General features: G+C 40.8%; 1 protein-coding gene across 5 annotated transcripts in view; it reads right to left on the bottom strand.

Moving 5' to 3' along the window:
* PICALM (phosphatidylinositol binding clathrin assembly protein) overlaps window positions 1-20,593 on the bottom strand; it is a 90,518-nt gene that overhangs the window by 49,352 nt on the left and 20,573 nt on the right. For all 5 annotated transcript variants that reach the window (XM_090030624.1, XM_090030620.1, XM_090030622.1 and 2 more), the window contains exons 2-3: window positions 2,966-3,108; window positions 564-639 (exon numbers count right to left, since the gene is read on the bottom strand). In XM_090030624.1, coding sequence (XP_089886750.1) covers window positions 564-639; window positions 2,966-3,108 — 219 coding nt within the window. The remainder of the gene's footprint in view (window positions 1-563; window positions 640-2,965; window positions 3,109-20,593) is intronic.

Here is a 20,593-nt window from a genome sequence, read left to right as displayed (position 1 = left end):
TGGCCTGGACATTATGCCCTACTGTAGCAATTACTGAGTTACTTTCTTTCTTGTTTGAAAGCACTTTTAAACTAGGAACTGAGCCATTTTTTGTATATTTATTCATAATTAATCCTACAAAAGCAAACAAATGCTAGGTGAGCACATTTAACAAAATTTAAGTACTACCAAAAAAATTCTTGCTGTCACTAATCCCAAAAAGCTTCAAAAACAAAGTCTCCAACATTAAAGTTTTCATGCACCGAGTTAACGTTTTACCTTGTATTAGCTAGTAATAGAAACTGAATAGCATACTATATGCATCAATATTCAGAGCCATTAGGAATAAAATGACCAAGATTCAAGACATCCCTGGTTTCTCTCCCCCACAAAAAAGTTAATGTTTAATGTTTACGTCTCTCTTAGAATATAGCAGTGAGCTAAACTATACATGGCATACCATAAGAACTGCATGTGAAGCTGATGTGCATTTAACTGTTGAAGCAATTTTCACAAGTTACAGATCCAGCTGTAGAAAAGCTTTTTTTTTTTTTTTAAATGTACATATAATGAAGTCACCTTACCTTGCAACCCACTTTTGTCTAGGAAATTGCTCAAGTTAAACAATGTGTTCCTGGAAGCTAGATACTGGATAAAACGCTAGAGGAAGGGAAGAAAATGTTGAATAATTTAATAAGATATTGCCAAGTTGCAATTTTACATAAGTACACACTCACTGTTTTGTGACCAGGTTGGTAAAGCCCAATGTTGAGTGTATTTGGTTCAACCCATATTTACCCTCAAACCTGTCTGAAAAAAAAAAATAATTCAAAACTGTTCCTCAAGGGCAAGAACATCTTGACTGTACTATTTTTAATATTAAAGTTTCAAATTAAAATATTTGGCTCGCTTGATGGATAATTAAAATAAAGGTTTCTGTGACTGAAGGTATCTATCTTGTGCAACTACAGGCAGAAAAGTTAAGTTTTATTATTTTCATTACACACATTGAACTATGTTTTAAAATTTAAGCCATCTGAGCCTTTAAGCCAAATTTGCCTTAAGAGAATGTGTGACAACTTCTAAATCAATGGTCCATGACTGCTAACCATCAAGAAAAATGACATGTTGCATGACATGTACAGGAGGCAGGATATATCTTGAACACATATTTAAATTTATACATTAAAAAGGTTCTTGAATTTGTTGTAAAGAAGAATCATTCAACCACAGGTTTTGAATACATTTGTTAAATAAAAATCAATTAGTTTTCTGTACTTAACATAGCTGTATTGAAACATAACATATTAGACAGTCAGGTAAATGTTTTAAAGTTTAACCTAACTATTGAGCAGAGGTTCCCAACCACCAGGCCATGGCCCGGTACCAAGCTGCGGCAGGTTGGCTGCTGGGTTGTGGCACAAGCGCTTGGCTCAGACCCCAGCCTGTCTGCCTGGGTGAGCAGCTTCCAAGGTTAAAGCTGCATGGTGGGGCAACCCCAAGAGGGAGGCAGCCAGCTCCGTGTGCCCTGTTTTGCTCCTGCCAGGCTGCAGTATAAAAAAGGTTGGGAACCACTTCAGTAGAGAGAACACCGATATCAGTTTTCTTAAAGACAGATCTGCTCAGCACTTCTGAAAATCTGAAGGAGTACCCATTAAGCCACAAACAATAATTCTGCAGTCAGCAACACACTGGAGCAGACTATGATTTTAGGATAAAATTTATATTTTTCAAATGCTTGCAGGATGCTCTATACCAGTGGTCTTCAGCCTTTAAGTAGGAGATCACCTTTGGCATTTAAAAGCAACTCAAGATCTACCATGCACTGCTGCCACCCCCTTCCCAGCAGGCAAGTCTGTGGGGAGGGAAAGGCAGGGGGGACAAATAGAGGGAGAAAATTTGGGGGTGCACCTCCCCAGCAGACAAGTTCTACCCAGCTGGGGCCCCACTCAACTTACCCCTGCACCTGCCTGTGGCATCATCCCTCACCACAGGGGACTCGATCTAGTCCCCACTTCTTTCTTCCCCCCCAGACTGACCTGCTGGGCTGGGGCATAAGCATGCATGCACTTGGGCACTCAGCCCCCTACGTCAGCCTTGGATTGACTCCAAGAGGCTCCGAGATCTACCAGTGGATTGGGATCCACTGGTTGGTGACCGCTGCTCTACACAAGCTTCTAGAAATTAACTGAAGCTGTCTTTCCTAAAAAGAATCCAATTTTCATATTTTACTTATTTCCAGCAGAAAGAGGGTCCATCCCAAAAGGATTATTGTTAGCCCACAGCCTTTTTATACAACCTGGACTAGCCAAATTAGTATGGCATTAAAAAGTGACCACACTGACTCTTGAAGTTAAATCTTCAAAATTGAAAAGAAAAAAGGCACTTGCATATAGACAGTGTTAAATTCCTGTTAGGACTTTTAAAATACAATGTTCTAGGTATCCAGTATTTATGTAGCTGAACAACTGCTCAAATTCTCAGAAGAAATATCCTAGAAATGATGCAGATGAAGGTGGGTAGTAAAATCAGGCCAAGTTTAAGTGTTTTTCATACAATTAAAGTGTCTACAAGCAGTTTGCCCCCTAGTGGCTAATTCTAGCTTTGAACAAAAGGTCCTTTAAGTCTACAAACAACTCAGACAGCTGAGCCCCATTTATATTCATTCCACTTGGCACAAAACATTGTTAGAATTTGGTTGTGGCCAGGGGCACAAACACATACAACAATGCTTCCTTCTGCACTGACACATTCATGCTTACTGTTCCAATAAAACAGGATCCCTTTCCACATAGAAATTGATAATAAAGTATCATATCCACCTAAAAATATTTATGTTCTGGCTGCTTTGGTATTTAAGGACCTTAAATTCTGGGTAGAGAGAAACGCATTATACAAAAAAAGTAGTCTGAGTCTTTAGAACTCTAAAGCACTACGTCAAAATTATTCTCAAGAATGATTTTATTACTTAAAACATTTGCATTACCTCATTTCCGTACACCATTAAATGATGAGTTGTGATGAGAGACTTGAAGACTACCACCCAGCTACTGTTTGCAGTTCTTTCAAACAAGCTGTCTGCCAGCTGTGGAATATTCACATTCATCTCATTTGTGCACTGGATTAAGTCTGTAATACACACAGAGGATCGTTTGCTCTTTTAATATTTCATTTAGTGCTACAGAAAAGAGTTTCACATAATACATACAGGCTCAGTCCACAGAATGAAAAGACAGAAATGTACACTTCCAATTTCTTTTCTTTTTTTTAAATTTATGGCCCACTGAGAATTCATGAGCTGCATATTTTAGTCACTGGAAAATTTCATTCATGCACCGAATATACACAGAAGGCAAGATAAAAGTTGTGCATTAGAAGTAAACTGAACTGGAGATCTGTTCAAGAATATATACACTATGAATAAAGCAGAGCAAGCTTTTCCAGGCTACTTTTCTTATACTTCAACCTTATTGTAAAAAGAACCATTATCATTATCATGGTTATTCACTTTCCAAGCCCTTCCATCTTTTGCCCTTACTTATACTGTTAAAAGGCCAAAAATTAACTGCCATCAATTTGGTCACAAATATCCATCTTCTAGAAACTAAAACAATCTATAGTATTCACACAGATTGCTGAAGAGTCATGTAATGGTATCTTCAGGTTAGTGACAAAAAGCCAGAGAACTAGGGGCCTGGATATGAAAAGTCTTGCATAGCATTGTAGTAAGGCTGGAATGGTGCTCTAAGCCAGAATGGTCCAGAAAATACAGGGAGGTGAGGTTTTTTAAGTTTGGGGTTTGGTTTTGTTCTTGGGGGTAGGGGGGAGATTAGAGCTCTTCTGAGCCAATCTTACAGCTTATTGTAATGTTAGACAATCCCCAAGCCAGTAATAGTATTTTTTTTTTAAATCTCAGCATATTCTCAATCACACATGCCAGTAACCCCATTTTCCAGCTAAAAGCAATTCCCCTGAAGTCAGGGGTGCTTGCTTGGCCTGCAGGTCTGATCTGGCTCCCTAGCCCAAGGATATCTGCAGGGCTCCTCACAGACCTATGGGGAGCCCTGTGGGCTGGGGCCCTGCACAGCAGATCAGGTGTGCAGGGTATGATGAGTTCAGGTGTGGGGTTTCTGGAGGCCCCCAGAGCCCAGTCCTGGCCAGGCAGGGCTTCTTCTCAACCATGGACCAGGTGCAGACAACCAACGCTAGGAGCACCTCTTCCCTTTTCATGTAAGCCTATGGAATTTGTACCTGGGTTGGGGGGGGGGGGGGGGGGGGGGGGGGGGGGAGAGAAGGTGGTGTCATTTAACTTCCCAGTTTTTCTGAATCTTGCTTTAAAAAAAGCACAAAGCAACAATGAATGACGTTTTAGAAAGCTTTTCCATGGTTGTTTATTATTATTACACAGTTGGGGGGGGGGTGGAGGTGTTTTTTAACCATCTGTGCTATAGCTTAGCCTCAAACTGAAAAATTAAGACCGGGGGGGGGAGGGGGGGAGGAGACAACCAACCAAATCTAGAAGGCTTTGAGGGTAGGTAAAAATCAAGATGTACATGAGTTCTTTAGCCAGAAGGCTGTTTAATTTATTTATATATATTTATACACACACACACACACACACACACACACACACACAGAGAAAATGGAATGAACATGTAAATCTGTGATTGCTTCTCTCTAAGGTTTAAAGGACAACTATTTCCTTTTAGAGAGACAGGGTGTTATTACTATCTATCTGTTCATTAGATATTCGTTAAACCGCTTTTTCTTAAGAATTTATTTTTTAAGACTTATATGGATAGAGTTTTACACTTGGAGACCTTAAGTCCAATGAAGGACTATACAATTGAGCATGTGCATCCCAATGACAAAAAAAGCTAGTTACATTCCATTGAAAAAAATTAAGAAATTAACTAGCTTTAAAATTTTGCATTAGCTAAAACTGTCAGCATCACCCATGTACTTAATAACATTAGTTTCTTTCTCCATTATGTAAGTTTAAGAAGTTCAACAAAGCGTGGAAACTCTTTAAGCAAAACTTGTCTATATTATGCTTTTAGTTCATCATACTGGGCCAAGTACAGACAGTCAAAAAGCTGGAGGCTGAACCAATTCAGCCTATGCCAGTTAAAGCTGTATGGATTGAACCAATAAGCAAGTGAACAGACATTCACTTTTGATTCTGGAAATGCAGCTACATGTGCCTGCAGCAGCTCAAGCAGCATCTCCCTACTCAACCAGAACTGACAGCTTGGGCCAAGGCCAGCCCACCCACCCTGCAAGGAGGGGAGGTGCAGAGCATCCTGGGATGCTGGGGGACTGAGTTAACTTGAAATCTTGAGGGGATCTGGGACAGAAGTTCAATAAACTAAATTTAACCTAAATCAGTTAAGTCTGATACTACATCCATCCAGATTTACCTTAAACCAGTTTCAGCCATCTGAAATTGCTTTATGTGCAGTGAATTTCTGTTGAACAGATCTAAACTGGTTTCTGATTGCTTGTACCAGTTTGTAACTTCTGCCCTTAGCCATTAAGACATCAGACTGAGTGTTTTGAACACCACACTTCAAATTGAACTGATGGGTGTTAAGTTTCACACTTAAAATCATTTATCTTGGTCAAAAAAGCCATCAAGAAATTATGAAACCTGCACTTCCAGAGTCCCAAATGGTCTCAAAGGTTACAACTGATAAAAACCTGACAAAACCCAAAATATTAAGACAAGGAATAGAAGCCACACAACCACCAATGCATTGAATCACTTTCACAAAAACTAATGGCCATACCACCAAAGAACCAGGATTTCCATTAAAAAACGTTTACTGAACCCTATTACAGAGTTTTGATATTAAATCTTAAGCCTCCTCTCTGCTAACTTTTCAATTGGAATACTATTAGTACTTACTCAAGAAGGTAAATAAAAAAAGCCCACCTTTTTCTCCCCCCCATTTCCCTAGTCACAACGTTTTACTTTAAAGCATTGTTTTACTCTCTACCCAGCAGCAGTCTGCAAGATTTGAAGGCTGCAGGCTGGACCAACCCTATCCACAGCACAAGTGCCACTGGCACTGCTCTCCAAAGGAGCATGGGGAAAGTGCTGGCAGCCAGGGAAAGCCACCGACTCCCCACTCCCCAGTGTCAAAAGGATCGATGGGCTAGATCAGCCTGTGGGCCAGAGGCTGCCAATTGGTGTTCTCCTATAGTATTTTGCTTATATTCCAATAGGATGTAAGATTTTGATGGAAGAAAAACAAAAAAAAAAAAATCAGATAAAGAAGTCAGATGCTTTGCAATTATGGCATAAAATGTTCTGAATTACTATACACACTTTTCCCAATGCATCCATCTAAGCACCAGTTCTAGACTTGCACAACTGGGAAGGCAGGCGTACACTGATGCTGGTACAGGTTTAGTTTCCTATGACAAAGCAGTAGTTAAATACTCAGCATCCTCTTATTCTCAGTTCTGCTTCTATAGATGTCTTCAGTGAAACAATGATACTGCAGTCATAGGCATGAAGTCAGCCAAATGTAATTAAGAAAAACAGGTTGTTAATAGATGTAGCTTTAACCATCATCTAGAATCCAATACCTCAGGCACAGGAAACTCAAGCTTTGCATAAATCAAGTCCCATGGTATCAAGCACCAAAGCAGCAACTAAAGTAGCTACATGAAAGAAACATGATGAAAAAGCTGTTAACATTTTGTTATAGAGGAAGATGACCTGATTAAGCCTATAGATCCCAATAGTTTTTCAATGCTCCAAAATAATTTAAACTAAAGGCTGTAGCCTAAAATCAGTAGCCATATCTCCATGAAGCCAGGACTTCTACAAGCTCCACTGTAATATTTGCTGGTACCCAGTCTGCTTTTTGGCTTCCCCAGCCTACACTAAGTCATAAAAATAAAAACAGCATGATTTAAAATGTCTTTGCTGTCCAATGCAAAGACCTCCAAAGTGCCTTAAAATATGGCTTATAGCAGGTATGTAAAACAGTCCCTCATTCTAAAGGATTTCAAGTTATTTGTTGGAGCATGAGGAGTAAGAAGAGAACAGGAACAGATCAGTTCCTCCTCAAGATCAAATACAGGCTCCTTAGAAAGGTATGCTACCACAACAGAAATCCAGAAGAACACTTGTTTGGACAGGAAGAGGCCTTTGCAAATAAGTTTGCTGGAGGAAAAGATGCCATATCTGAAATTGTTGCAATGAAGACTAGCAACCTTGCTCTTGCAATGAAGTCTTCAATTAAAAAAAAAACCACCCCATGAAGCCATCGTGACCTCAGTTTTAAGTTGCGTTTAAAAAGACAACATTGTCTAACAACAGAACAAGCTAAAACATACTTGGGCATGACTCAGAACAGAGCTCTACTGAATCACTTTGCAGTTTTCACATCTTCAGGTCTTCTCATTTAAATACTATCCTTGCACAAATGTGATTCATGCCACCTGACAATCACATACCATATGGTGGTATGAACTCACATAAACGCAGACATAATAGGTGGTCATTTAATAGTGAGAGACTTAACATGAATGTAAAAAAGCCTACAGTAAGCCAACAATTCTTAGATGCAAGATTTTTCCTAGCAGCCAGGGAGAATTAAGACTGCATCATACAACTACAATACAAACAAACTTCTAGAAATCATCTCTCTCATTCTAGGCTTGTATTTTATACTGGAGGGCTTTTTCTCTTTAAAATTTTTTAAGGGTCCTTCATGACTTCAAAGCCCATTTCACTGCTGGGAGAAAAAGCAGGCTCTGTGACCCAGCAGAACCTCTTCCCTTACAGAGGTAATGTGTGCTTGTGTGCAAGGCATATGAATGAATGGAGGGGGAGGAGGGGAAGAGGAAAGAACACATGGGTAAGAATAAAGTACAAAAACACACAAATCCAGCCCAGGGAATAGGAAGTGATTTTATCAATACAAGGAGAAAAATTAAATAAATTTGAAGTAAAAATGTCAATGTTACGAAGAAATGAGTTCAAAGCAAGACTATGTTGAAATCATAATATGTGCATAAAAATTCATGAGTACTAACTTCTACCCCCACACAGTCAATCACCGAGTTCAGACATACTCCATGCCTTATTATGTCTACACAGTCTTGTAAAAACTCAAGGATATTTCAAATCAAGGCTTTAAAAATATTTGCACAAGTCAAAACAAGTATTTGGAGAGCTAACTGCAATAGCTGTACCTGGTTTGGAGGAGCATTTATTGTTCTAACAGTTGTACAAAGAGCAGAGGGCAAGAACAGCAGATCATAGCAAAAGCAGTAAGCTGCGAGTTTAGGAAGACCCAGCCAGCTCAAGCAGTTCTTGCTCGTTAACCCTGATCACATAAATGCCTGCTGTTAAAGACTGAGACTAGGGACAAAATCATCTGCTACTTACTCCAGTTTGTGTGGAACAAAAACTACCACATTCTGTACCAAGGTATCACACTACTAGATACAGGAGTCTAGGGGAAAAAAAAAAAATCTAAAAATGCTACTCTTTACTTCTAGACAGTTAAGTACCAGTGTTTTTATTTTGGGTGCAAATACTTGATTTTTCTACTTTTTAAAGTAAGCTTGATGAAAATGTATGCTTCCCCTAGGGTATGTGTATTAAGGGTGACATTTTATCCCACATTTGGTCATCTAGGGGCCAGTCAGTCAGTCCTAATGGCCACTTAGATGACCAAATGGGAACAGAATGTCATCTTAAGAGATGACATTTTCTTAATGTCTGACTGACATTTTCTTAGGCAAGAGAATGAATTTTGATTCCAGAGAACTAAATCTAGAGACAGGTAATAACAATATTAGCAACACTATTAATAAATGATGGGTAGGGGGGAGCATAGAAATGTCACCAGTAACATGCAAGGTGGGGGGAAGTCACCAAGAAAAATCCTTGCAAGCCTTTAGGAGGAGGGGAGACAACTTAGCTTTCTATTGCTTGGAACGATCAAGGGCTCTATCCATTCCCATCTTCTTCTTGGAAGGTCTCTTAGAAAGGTGTCCCCCCCCTCTACCCTTCTGACTGGTAACAGATTCACAAATGACTCACAGAAGCTTCTTTTTTTCCCCAAGGAGGCTCACCCTCCTATCAAGTGGGAATCAACTCTGGTTTTCCTCAAGTCTGAAGCCTCTGCTGGTAGTCTAGCATTATACCACACACTGATTAGTTAGGAGTACATCAGTTAAAATGCTAAGAATCAAATTTTACACTACAGTAATTTGGGAAAGCTTTGGAGAGTATTAAAGTGTCCAGTGAAACACTCTATTCTAATAAAGACTGGGATCTGCACCAGGAATGAGGACTCAAAAATGAAGGCAGGACTTAGGTAATTTATGGAACTAAATTCTGAAAAAAAAATAAAGTTCCAAACAGTTAGAGCCCTTAAAACATAACAGAATCAGCACTTGGGAGGGAGGTGGGGAAAAAGAGAAAACAAAAAACCCAGAAGTCAAGCCTCAGTGCTATCTTAGGTCTCATATACCATTCAGTTTCTCCTGGGAAAGTGATTTCTCTTGGAAGAGCAGCAACAAGTATGCAGATGTTCAGGCTTTTTGTCCCTCACAAAAGGTTTTTTCCTTCTACTCCAGGATAAAGACAACCTGGGACCAAGCATGGTTAAAAACCACACACTTCCTGGGAAGGCAAGTGTCAGTACACATAGTTAACTACAAAAACATTTTACTTGCTGGGAGATTTTGATATAATACTTCAGAAGAACCACCCAAGTAGCTTCACTTTATAAGCCCTTAAAAAAAGTTCCCTGCATAGGTACATGATTAAAGGCATGCAATGCAATATATATGATGCTTATCCACACACTGTTTATAAATCAGTGCAAGAATTCTAATCAGCAATGTACTATTTTACTCAAAGTGATGCCAATAGAAAGCATGTCTACAGTCATGTTAGGGGGCTCACAGCTTTTAACTATGCTGGTATAGTTTAGTAGCATATTGTGTGTGGCTGTACAGGGTAGAAGAAGTGATTCCAACGAAAGAAGTGTCGCTTGCATAATAATGGATAGGAATGTGAAACCAAAACATGCTCCCTACTTGGAAGAAGCCATACCAGTTCTTCAGCAGTCCTTTATATTTTAAAATAAGCACATAGTTACTAGGACTAATGATAGGGGACAATAGTAATGAAATTGAAAACAAGTGCCTAAGCAAGGATAAGCATCTAAACACAATAAAACTATTGAAAAAATTTCTGAGATGAAGATTTGAAGTACAATACATACCACAGACATGCTTCTCCACGCAGATGCTTACTTTAAGTGTCCACATAAGGTAGTAAAGAACTCCTATTCTAGGGTATTTACCCATGAAGGCCAGCACTAACGCTGTATGCTCATGACAACCCTCCCTTTTTTTAAAAAAAAGCAAAACACACACCATATTCCTAATCTCCCTTCTATGTGCCAACTATTTCTAGTGTTTTAGCAACACCCTGCTCTCTGCACAATGATCCTATTCACAGGCAGCAACTTTAAAAATGTGTATATATTGAAGACTCTAAGATAGCACACTGAAGTTTCCCACACATCTGACTATTCCCAAGGAGATCAAAAAGAGTTATATTGGGGGGGGGGGCCACAGATTTGAGAAGACAAAAGAAAACAAAACACAAAAAAAACCACAAGGGTAACATTGGGCCCTGCTAAGCCAGGTGGGGTAGCCAAGTACTGACACCCACGAAAAGCCAAACTGCTTAATGGATTACTTTGTATTTTTACTAGCCCAAAAGGGACCACCCTGCTTAACATGATAAGGGATGACTAGGATGGAGGGCAAATGTGCTCACCACTGGCATGGATCTTATGGGGAAATACCCTGAGAGGCTGGACCCCCCACAAATCAGTTGCTCTAGATAGACTGCACTCATGAGTGCTAAAGGAAGTGGCAGCCATCATAGCTCAGCCACTGGCAAGGATATTCAAGAACTCATACCACTTGGGCAAAGTACCCAAAGATTGGAAGAGGGCCAATGTGGTGCCCATCTTCAAAAAAGGGAGGAAAGACAAGCCAGGAAGCTACAGGCCAAATCGGTTTAACCTCAACCCTTGGAAATATTTTCAGAAAAATTTATCAAAGAACCCATTCTTGACAGGCTAACAGAAGGCAACATTCTGAGGGATAGTCAGCACAGGGTCATTGGGGGCAAGTCTTGCCTAACCAACCTCATTTCCTTCTATGAGCAGGAGACATATCACCCGGACAAAAGGGAAGAAGTTGATATAATTTATTTTAACCTTTAAAAAAAAGCCTTTGACCTGATGTTCCATAATATCCTCATGGAAAAAATTGGGCAACTGTGGCCTCAACTGCTTCACAGTCCCATAGCTGGGGAAATGGCTCTGAGTTTGGACCCAGAGTGGTAGTTGATAGAACTGAATCAACATGGCACTCAGGGACTAGTGGAGTCCCAAGGCTCCGTACTCAGACCTGTACTCTGTAGTGTGTTCATAAATGATCTGGACACTGGTGTCAGAAGCAGACTGGCTAAGTTTGGTATCATCAACTACTGTCTGAGCCCCCAAGGTCTGGAACAGTCTGCCAGCAGAGGTGGTTCAAGCACCTACATTGAACACCTTCAAGAGCAAATTGGATGCTTATCTTGCTGGGATCTTATGACCCCAGCTGACTTCCTGCTCTCTGGGCAGGGGGCTGGACTCGATCTCCCGAGGTCCCTTCCAGCCCTAATGTCTATGAAACTAACTTTGGGGAAGAGCATCCACACTTTAGGACAGGCTGGTAATCCAGGCTGATCTCAATAGGCTTGTAAGGCGGGCAGACGAAAGCCTAAAGGCTTTCAAAAACAGAAATGCAAGATGCTCCACCCTCGGGAATAAAAACCTGCACCACGCTAATAGGCTCAGCAGTGCAACACTCACTGGCACCATGACCAAAAGAGGCCTCAGTTGGAGCACTGCATCCAATTCTGGGATCCACAATTCAAACAGGATTTGGAGAAGCTTGAAAGAGTCCAGAGGAGAGCCACGTGAATGCTCAGATGGCAAGAGACTTACGAAGAGTCCCATGGCTCGCAGACTCTCTTCATCCTGGAGAAGCGCAGGCTCAGGGGTGACTTGCTGGAAGCCTAAGTACATAAGGGGTGTGCATCAGGATCTGGGGGAATGACTGTACACCAGAACACCCCAAGGGATTACAGGGTCCAAGAGTCAAACTCCTCCACGACCATTTTAGGCTGGACACAAGGAAAAAAAAACTTCTTTACTGTCCAAGCCCCCCCAAGGTGTGGAAAAGACTCCCTCTAGGAGGTGGTGCAAGCTCCTACTCTGGCCTCTTTCAAGAAAAATTTGGATGCTTATCTTGCTGGGATCCTTTGAACCTAGCCAACTTCCTGCCCCTTGGGCAGGGGGCTAGACCCAAAATGATCTTACAAGGTCTGTTCCAGCCGTAATGTCTATGAAATCTATGAAAAAACAAAAAACACATCCCAGGTAGTTTTAGCACAGGTATCCTTCAAGAGGCACACAGCATCACAGCAGATGAGAAAAATTCACCAGTTTAAATCCACTACTTCTGTATCGATTAGTACGGGTGTGCTCCTGAGCTTTCTTATAATTTCTTAGCATGTATGGAAGTTGAAAAAAAGAACCAAGTTTCAGAACAGGGCAAAAGAGATCCTGCCTACATGGGAAATTTGACTAGCATAACTGCTAAAGAATAAGTTTAGGTGTTGGACCCAGCACAGATCCCAAACATTGCCATTTGACTAAAAGGAAAGGATTTTATTCTGAAATAGTTAGTCTTCTCCCAAACAAAGTAATTTTCATTTCAGAACTGGTCTCCAAATCAAGAACTACTATGAACAGCTTATTTTGCAATAACTGTAATCAGTCAATTTCTACATACAGGCAGAGCCCAAGATGCTAAATGAAGCTTTAGAAAAAGTACCCATCTTATAATCACTTCTTCAGCTTTACTTTAGGTTTTACTAATCTTAAGACTAACATACTTCAGACATGTACAAAAGCCATTAAAACTAAACTCTGTTCTTCAAATGTATAGGATTAAATATAGTTGGAGGTTGGGGACACACAGACAAACAGGCTCAAAATCTGTATTCTTTGTAGACAGCCACTTACAAAACGACTTCAAGGATGGGAACTTGACTAGGCCACAGACCATACTAAAAGTGGCCCAACTAACTTATGCCACAATAACTAGTCCAGGTTTCTGCTTATATTTTAATTGCCCTGCATAGATATGGGGCACTCAACAACCAGTCCGTAAGCAACGTGCAGCCTGTGGAAGCAGACTGTGGAGCTTCCAGTGGATCAGGAAATTTGGTGGCAGAGGAATGGTAGTCATTAATAGCAGGTTGGGCTGCCTCCCCTTCTCCCTGCTGCCACACAAAGTCAGATGAGGTCCTACCACAATTGTTCCAGGCACTAGATGCAGCCCGCCAGGTGACTGGGCATTGTCTATGTGGTCCAACAGCTGAAAGGTTGATCACTACTGGCACAGACATTTAAATTTCACTATCCAGTTCAATTTACAACTGCTCTTGCTAAACACAATCTGACACTTGCAATGAATTAATCCAATATGGACATTGTTTGGCTGGTGTATTTTATTTCCTTTCTTAATGGTCTTTGACAGCACTGGCATTCTAGGAAAGGCCACCTGCCCATTAATTAAGCCAGCCTCTCTTTAGCATTCAGATAGGTCAAGCCTGTGTTTGAAATCCATCTTTTGCTCTGGAAAATGACGACAAGTTCAGCATTTTAAGAACTTCACTGATAAAGAATTAGGGGGAGTGGGATTTGAGCTGGAAGATTCAAAGCATTTGACCATGCTTAAGTTAGACAGGTAACAAATACCAGAAGTTCAAGGTGGTATGGAGGAATCACACTCGTAGAAGAGATATTTTATTAGACCAACTAGATATTTGTAAATAGTTATGTGACTTTTACATTTAACACCGTCTCCAGTACTGAGACACTGGCTGCAGACATGCACTCAAAGCCACCAAGGAGAACTCTCCCAGGTTTCTTTTCCTAGGCAAGATTTACTTGTGCAAAGTTCAAGCAGAGAAGAAAAAAAAAAAAAAAAAAAAAAAAGAGTCCGCAGTGCTGGCCCTGGGCTGCCAGCGGTCCCTAGAGCATGCATCTCAGAGCTTTGCAGGCTTCTTTTTCTGCCCAGCAAGTGACACAAGTGGAGGCAGAGGTCAGCACTGATTGACTCATTTCAAAGGACCATATGCTGGAGGAACTGCAGCTCAAAATGCCCCCTCCCTCAGGCCAGGCTTCGACACAAGATCCTGGGAGAGCCGTGCTGCAGTCCCAGCAGGGGTCTTCCAGGCTGCCACATACATTAAGAAAGAAAGGGAGCAGGTCTGCACCCACCCCCTACACAGCCCCCTTCCCCCCAGTGCTGCACTGTGTTCCAGCCCAGCTGCAACTGGGCAGGGGCCCATACTTCCCAACACCTCTGTGCTGTTATCTGGGGGGGAGGGGGAAAGGGGACTGGCCGATTCTGGTTGGTCTCATCTTGAGTGAACCTTGAGCACCAAAGGCAAGGAGCAGAACATGCCCCCAGTGTCAGTGCTGGGCTCCTTCAGCCCAAAAAACAAAACAAAACAAAAAAACTCAGAGGACCTGTTATGCTCCCTGCCTGACTCTTACTTCCCCTGGCCCTGTGCAGAGGGGGAAACGAAGAGCAAGCAAAGCACACTCGGATACCAGAAGACTATTCTGCAACTTGTTTTGAAACCCTGCCTGTACAGATACTTAGTCTCCCAAGGGAGATTCTCCTAGGAACTACTTCACCCAGGATGTTCCCTAGTTAATTTTTCTACCAGAGTGGGCACTTTTACTCTGGGAGAACAATTATGACCTTCTGTACACATGTGGTTTCTCCAGAGAAAGAAGCAACTCCCTAGAGAAACTGAATGCCTACCCAGAGTCGGACAACAATTTCAAGTAAGTTACCAACGGACTGTTACACACAGCTGAAGAAAAAAAAAAGATGCTGCATTTACAATAATAAATTTACAGAAGTCGGGCAAAAAAAAAAGTTAATAAATCTTCCACAAATATTTAGATGCTAGTCCAACCAAGCTTCCTCTAAACAGGATGGTGACAGCAGCATTGTGTAAGTAATTTTACAAGATTTATGCAAGCAATAACCCCACTTAACTATTCACACAGAACTCTGAATAGCAGCTTGCTAAGGAAAGACATTTCAATATTCTGTAATTAAGATGGAAAAAAAAGTAATTACTAGACTCAGCAAATGGCCCAACTATCTTCAGCATTACCCTTCTCCTACATTCTAACATTTTAATAAAGGTGTTCTTAGCCCAACCACATGTTAATGAATTTCAAGTCATTTTGGTGAAACACTTCACAAGTATTATGCAGAGTTTCGGACATTAAAAACTAATGACCAGCTCAGTACAAATGCTATGAATGCAATTTGTCTGCCATATTCTCAAAAAAAATCATATGAAGTAAGAGTCTTAAACTGATAACATTCCAGCAGTATGAAAAGGCAAGTTACTGATTTGAAGTGGTTTCCTGGCCTTGAAAAGAATAGCTGTGTCTCTTTATCCTCTATACTTTCAAAAAGGGTTTCATATCAATATATAAGTCCACAGTTCTATTCCACGTTGTACAAGACATTCTTTGGAACCAAATTATATGATCCATGCACTTCAACCCCTGAGTCCAAAACACAAGAGACAGCTCTTGATCCCCTTTTATATCTAAAAGGGAACTGTAACAAATGATTAGCTAAATAGCTTTGGTAATTGCTCCTATGAAACTGTGCCAGCATATGCAAGTCCATTAGAAGGAACATGTGTACTCAAAGCATTTAGCAACATATGAATTTGCTTCTAACAATCTGTAAAGAAAGGTGAACATTAAAATCAAGAAGTATATTCAAGTTACACAAGGAAGAAGCTGCGATGGGCCATGAGAGGCCAAGCACACAGCAGTATCTAGAATCAAGACAAACCTACTCAGTATTTCCATTTGAAGAGTTCTTTCAATTCATCACCAATTCAAATGTTTCCCTTTTAGGCAGGACTGTGCAAGTCATAGCTTTTCTTGCTCATCTGCCAAACCAAAAAGGTTTTAAAAACACAAAAAACACAAAACACCAAAACCAAATTAAAAATGGTTTCTCTTCATTAAAAAGACAAAACAAAGGTTATTTTGCTGTACACAAAACAGTCCATTCAAACAAAAAGTGTTTCCATCTCATTACATTTTGTAAGAGGCCAAGGAAGTGAAGGATGGGATCCCCAATATGGTGGCATATTAAAGTATTAATGTCTTCTTATCCTTCCACTGCTCAGAGAGGTAGAGCCCACAAACACAACACAGGAAAGCAAGTACATCCTTCTCTGCCTCACTGATTACAAACCCTACCCAAATTTCTCAGAAAAGTATTCCAGCATGGAGTACCTCTCTTCCCTCTTTTGACAATGTTTTATACTCGCTACAAATTGGGCATGTGGCAGCAGGCATTAAAAGCAGGTGACCCACTTCTTAAACAAGAGTTCTAGCTACTAGGTTTGTGAATCCCCTGCTCTCTGCCCTATATATGGGGTCTCAGCAGTGCCAGCAGAAAAACCTTGATTCAAGCAGTGTACTAGGCCTTTAACTTGCATCTCCCCTCAGGAGAAGGGTCTTAAACTCTTCCTCCCCTATGCTGGATAAGCACTCTAAAAAGTTACTGGATAAAGGGAACATTAAACACTTCCTTTGGTTTTGTGTGAGTCTACTTGCCAATCCCCCTTCCCACATATTGAGCAAGTTTGACCTAAATCTGCAAACAGCTTTGGGACAAGAAACGTGGTTTTTAAGAGATTGTTCTGCATACTTCCCCCATGCCAGAAGAAAAGAACCCAGCTCTCCTTTTAGGATGTGTCAGGTCAGAAGAACTGAGATTATTCATCACGAAATACCCCACCTTCTCTAGGAAGAGCCGTAATTAGAACAATGATGATTCTCACATTCACTTTGAAGAACAGCAGTAACAGATCTCAACTACAACAAAGTGAGATTTAAATTAGGAAAGGTCTTCTTAATAGCCAATTACAAGCGCTGGAACAAGTTACTTAAAAGAGGTTGGTCACTATAGGTTAGGTAAATGTTTCTTGGATGGTTTAAACTTTAAACCAGGGATGCTCAACTTATGACCTTCCACACAGGTGAGTAAAATCTGGAGGCAGAGGGAGTGACAGGGGAGCAGTGGCATTTAAAACTGCCACTCTTTGCCACTGCCTAAATTTCCAAGCCCCTCATGGCTGGTCAGAGCAGAGCCATACCCCTTCTTCCTGCATGGCTGGAGCGAGGCCTGAGGCACACCTGCTTTCCTCCACATCTGTGTTGGAGTCAAGCCACCTCTCTACAAGCCATGTTGGGACTAGGCCATGACTCCTCCCCTTGAGCAGCCATGCCCTTTTCCCCTCATCCCACCCCCTTCACCCCTCCTGCAGGACTTAGTTGGGGCCAGATCAAGATCTCTTCTGCCCATGCAGCTGGACTAGGGCAGGACTGTCCTCTGTCAGCCTTCACAGAGCCCATTTAGGCTCTACCACACCTGCCTTGGCCCTGGATCAGGACCACCAGTTGGATCTGGCCTGTGGACAGAAAGGCCCACTGGGCAAAGCAGCTGAGCATCACTGGTTTACACTAATATGATTCTGCCTTAAGCAAGTGGTTTGACAATACAAAAACAAACAAACAAAAACAAAAAACAACACAGGGCTGAAAAGGACCTAGAAAGTATTTCTAAACTGAGATTTAACCCCCTCCCTCCACCAAGAACCGCCCCCCCAAAGCCACCAAAAGTAACTCGTGTGTGCCAATTCTTAAAGTTTAAAAGACAAAAAAAGGTCCACATTTTTAGCAACATGTGCCAACAAGATTTCATTCCCCTTCACATGGATACGGAATAATATATTAAATGGTGAAAAACAGGACTTGGCCAAAACTGCAGAGAAACAGAAGGATCCTCCACAAAGGTGATTGCTGGGTTATGCATAATTAACTTAATCTTTCTCTTCTTCCCAGACATTAAAGTCATTTAAAACTGTATTGTAACATACATGCAAAGTGGCCAAGTTAAAACTTTATGGTTGGTTTTGAGTTTGGTATTTTCTGAATGCTTCATTTTGCAACTCTGAAGTTACATTATCAGCTTAAGTGACATTTAAAATCAACAGAAGTGTATTATTTTGCAAGAGTTTCAGAGACCCAACTGAATCATGTGTGAAGGAAAGAGAGTCTTGTTCCATTTGATCAAAAGTGTGTTTTTTTCCCCCCTCTTTGGAGTCAGTGCTTTAAAGGTTAGTTCTCAGGCCTGTCTTACAGTGAAGGTTTGCTGGTATTCTTATGATTATACTCAGAAGCGTTTCTCCCCAACCCTTACCAACACAGCAATGTGTAGATGTCATTATACTGGCAAAGGAAACCTCTTCTTCTGGTATTGCTTATTCCTTTTGCCAAAAAAAAAAAAAACACCACACATTTTAAAAAAGTATTCCTTCAAAAGATGGTTTTTTTGGGAGCCAGAATAAGCTTAGGTGTCCATTAGGGAGTTTTCCCCTGCATAAAAATTCAGCTAGTATAATATTCCCCAGAAATAACATCAAATGTTGATAAAGCCTAGAGGTAAAGAAATACTGTTACATTACAATAGGACAGTAATCCTAATGTAGATACAGCTATACTGAAAAAGCATCACACTGCTGTCATAGTAAAAGCCACACCTCAAATCAAGAATATTAATCTCAGGAAAAAAAAACAACCCTCCAAAAAACCTTTGTGTATGTGTGGCTTCTACAGACAAAAAGTTGTCAGCCAGGAATCAAAATTTCACCACTGACAGTTGTGCCAGCACTGGCCCTTACTGTAGACCTGCATTAAGGTATTAGTTTCACCCACTGTATTTTCTTCAAGAGCACTAGAACAGTTTTGGCTGAAGGTGTAAAAGGAAGTTTGACTTAAGCAGCTCTAAAAAACATTTCACAGTGGTAGACATCTCTCTACAGGCCCATAGTATGCAAGATAAATATTATTAGGTTTGATGACAGTCCAAAGATTTTTGGACACTTACTGGAGTTCAAAGTATTTGCATGTCTGTTTTGGAGTAAATAAAGAATGAATCAGAACACAATTTTCCATCTTGTATTCCAGTTCTCATGCAGGGAGCACAGCATATTCATCATTCAACTACTTTACTCACTGAATCCAAATGTGATTTTGCTGCAGTGCCCACAGAAACAATGTCATTAGATTTAGCCCCCAAATCACCCCCTTCATGAAGGCCTAAATTCCATTAATGTAAAAAAATTTAAACACTTGGAACATTTGAAATTGTCAAGCTTTTAACTGGAGATCATTCCTAAAGATACCAAGTATTATAGTCAATATCAACTTCTGAACAATAAGGGTTTAATTTTTATAACCATGTCTTAAAATGGGTGACTTTTCTACTAGCTACCACAAGATTGGCTCAGTCTTCAGTTAACTGTTTACAGCCCAGCAAAAAGTTGTATGCAATTATGGAAGGCTTTGCTCAACTTAGATAGGGCCAGAATTTTGGCAAAAACCAGAGTTCTTTGCAGAGATGAGCTGTGTAAAATAAAATATCCCATGTTCTAGAAAGCTAATCCAATAGGATGTGCAATACCTACTCTCTAATTCTGCCCAATAACCATTTTCCATATTTTTGTTGTTCTCGTGGTAACAGGCTTAAATTCAGCTTCCCCCCCCCCCGCATTAAAATCAGCGTTTACAAGTTAGTGGCCAAACCCACCAGGTCTCAGTATATACTTTATCTTAAGCTCATGAGTAATCCATCAGATGCTCTGACCTTTATAATATTCAACTGTAGCTCAGAATATATACACACTGATGCATAAACAGCTCCTGATAGTGTATAATATAGAATATGGGGTATTTAAAGCATCAGAAAAAACCCAGGTGCATGCAGCAGAGAAAGTGCATGTTTACTCTGTGGCCATGGAGCCCAGGTGGCAAAGGATCTGGCATCAGCATGGAGTGCATTTGTACACTGCCTAGAGAACAGCACCTGAACCACCACGATAGGTCTCCATGACTAACCTAGACTTCTGGTCAAGATGTATACAAAGGCAATTTCTAAGCATGACCCTCTGTGTGCCCACTAGATGCAGAGAGTACTTTTGAGTACATAAATCAAGTCTGAGCACATGGCTCACATGACAATTGGGACATGAACCATGGGCATTTGCAGTTGCTCAGATACACGCCTGCATACAAATACAGAGTAAAGGTAATCAAAACTGATCAGATGTCAGTATTATTAAATACCCAGCTCTCTCTCATCTTCAAATGAGATCAACAAAAATCAAGGTCATAAGTAGCAGAGTCTCTCACACACACACACACACACACACACACACACACACACACACAGAGTGTTCACAGGCTACAGACAACTATTGGAAGAGAAAACGGCAATACAATCATAAAAGGCGTATGGGTGCTACAGTAGCTGATCAAATTTCCCCAACAAATTGGCAACCCAGGTGGGACACTAGCTCTCCGGACCAGCGCCACTGCCTTGT

The sequence above is a fragment of the Crocodylus siamensis genome, chromosome 1 (genome assembly GCF_052110815.1).
Source record: "Crocodylus siamensis isolate JL-2025a chromosome 1, ASM5211081v1, whole genome shotgun sequence".
Classification (NCBI taxonomy): Eukaryota; Metazoa; Chordata; order Crocodylia; family Crocodylidae; genus Crocodylus; species Crocodylus siamensis.
Note: the sequence above shows the minus strand (reverse complement) of the source record. Positions and strands in the feature narration are given on the sequence as shown.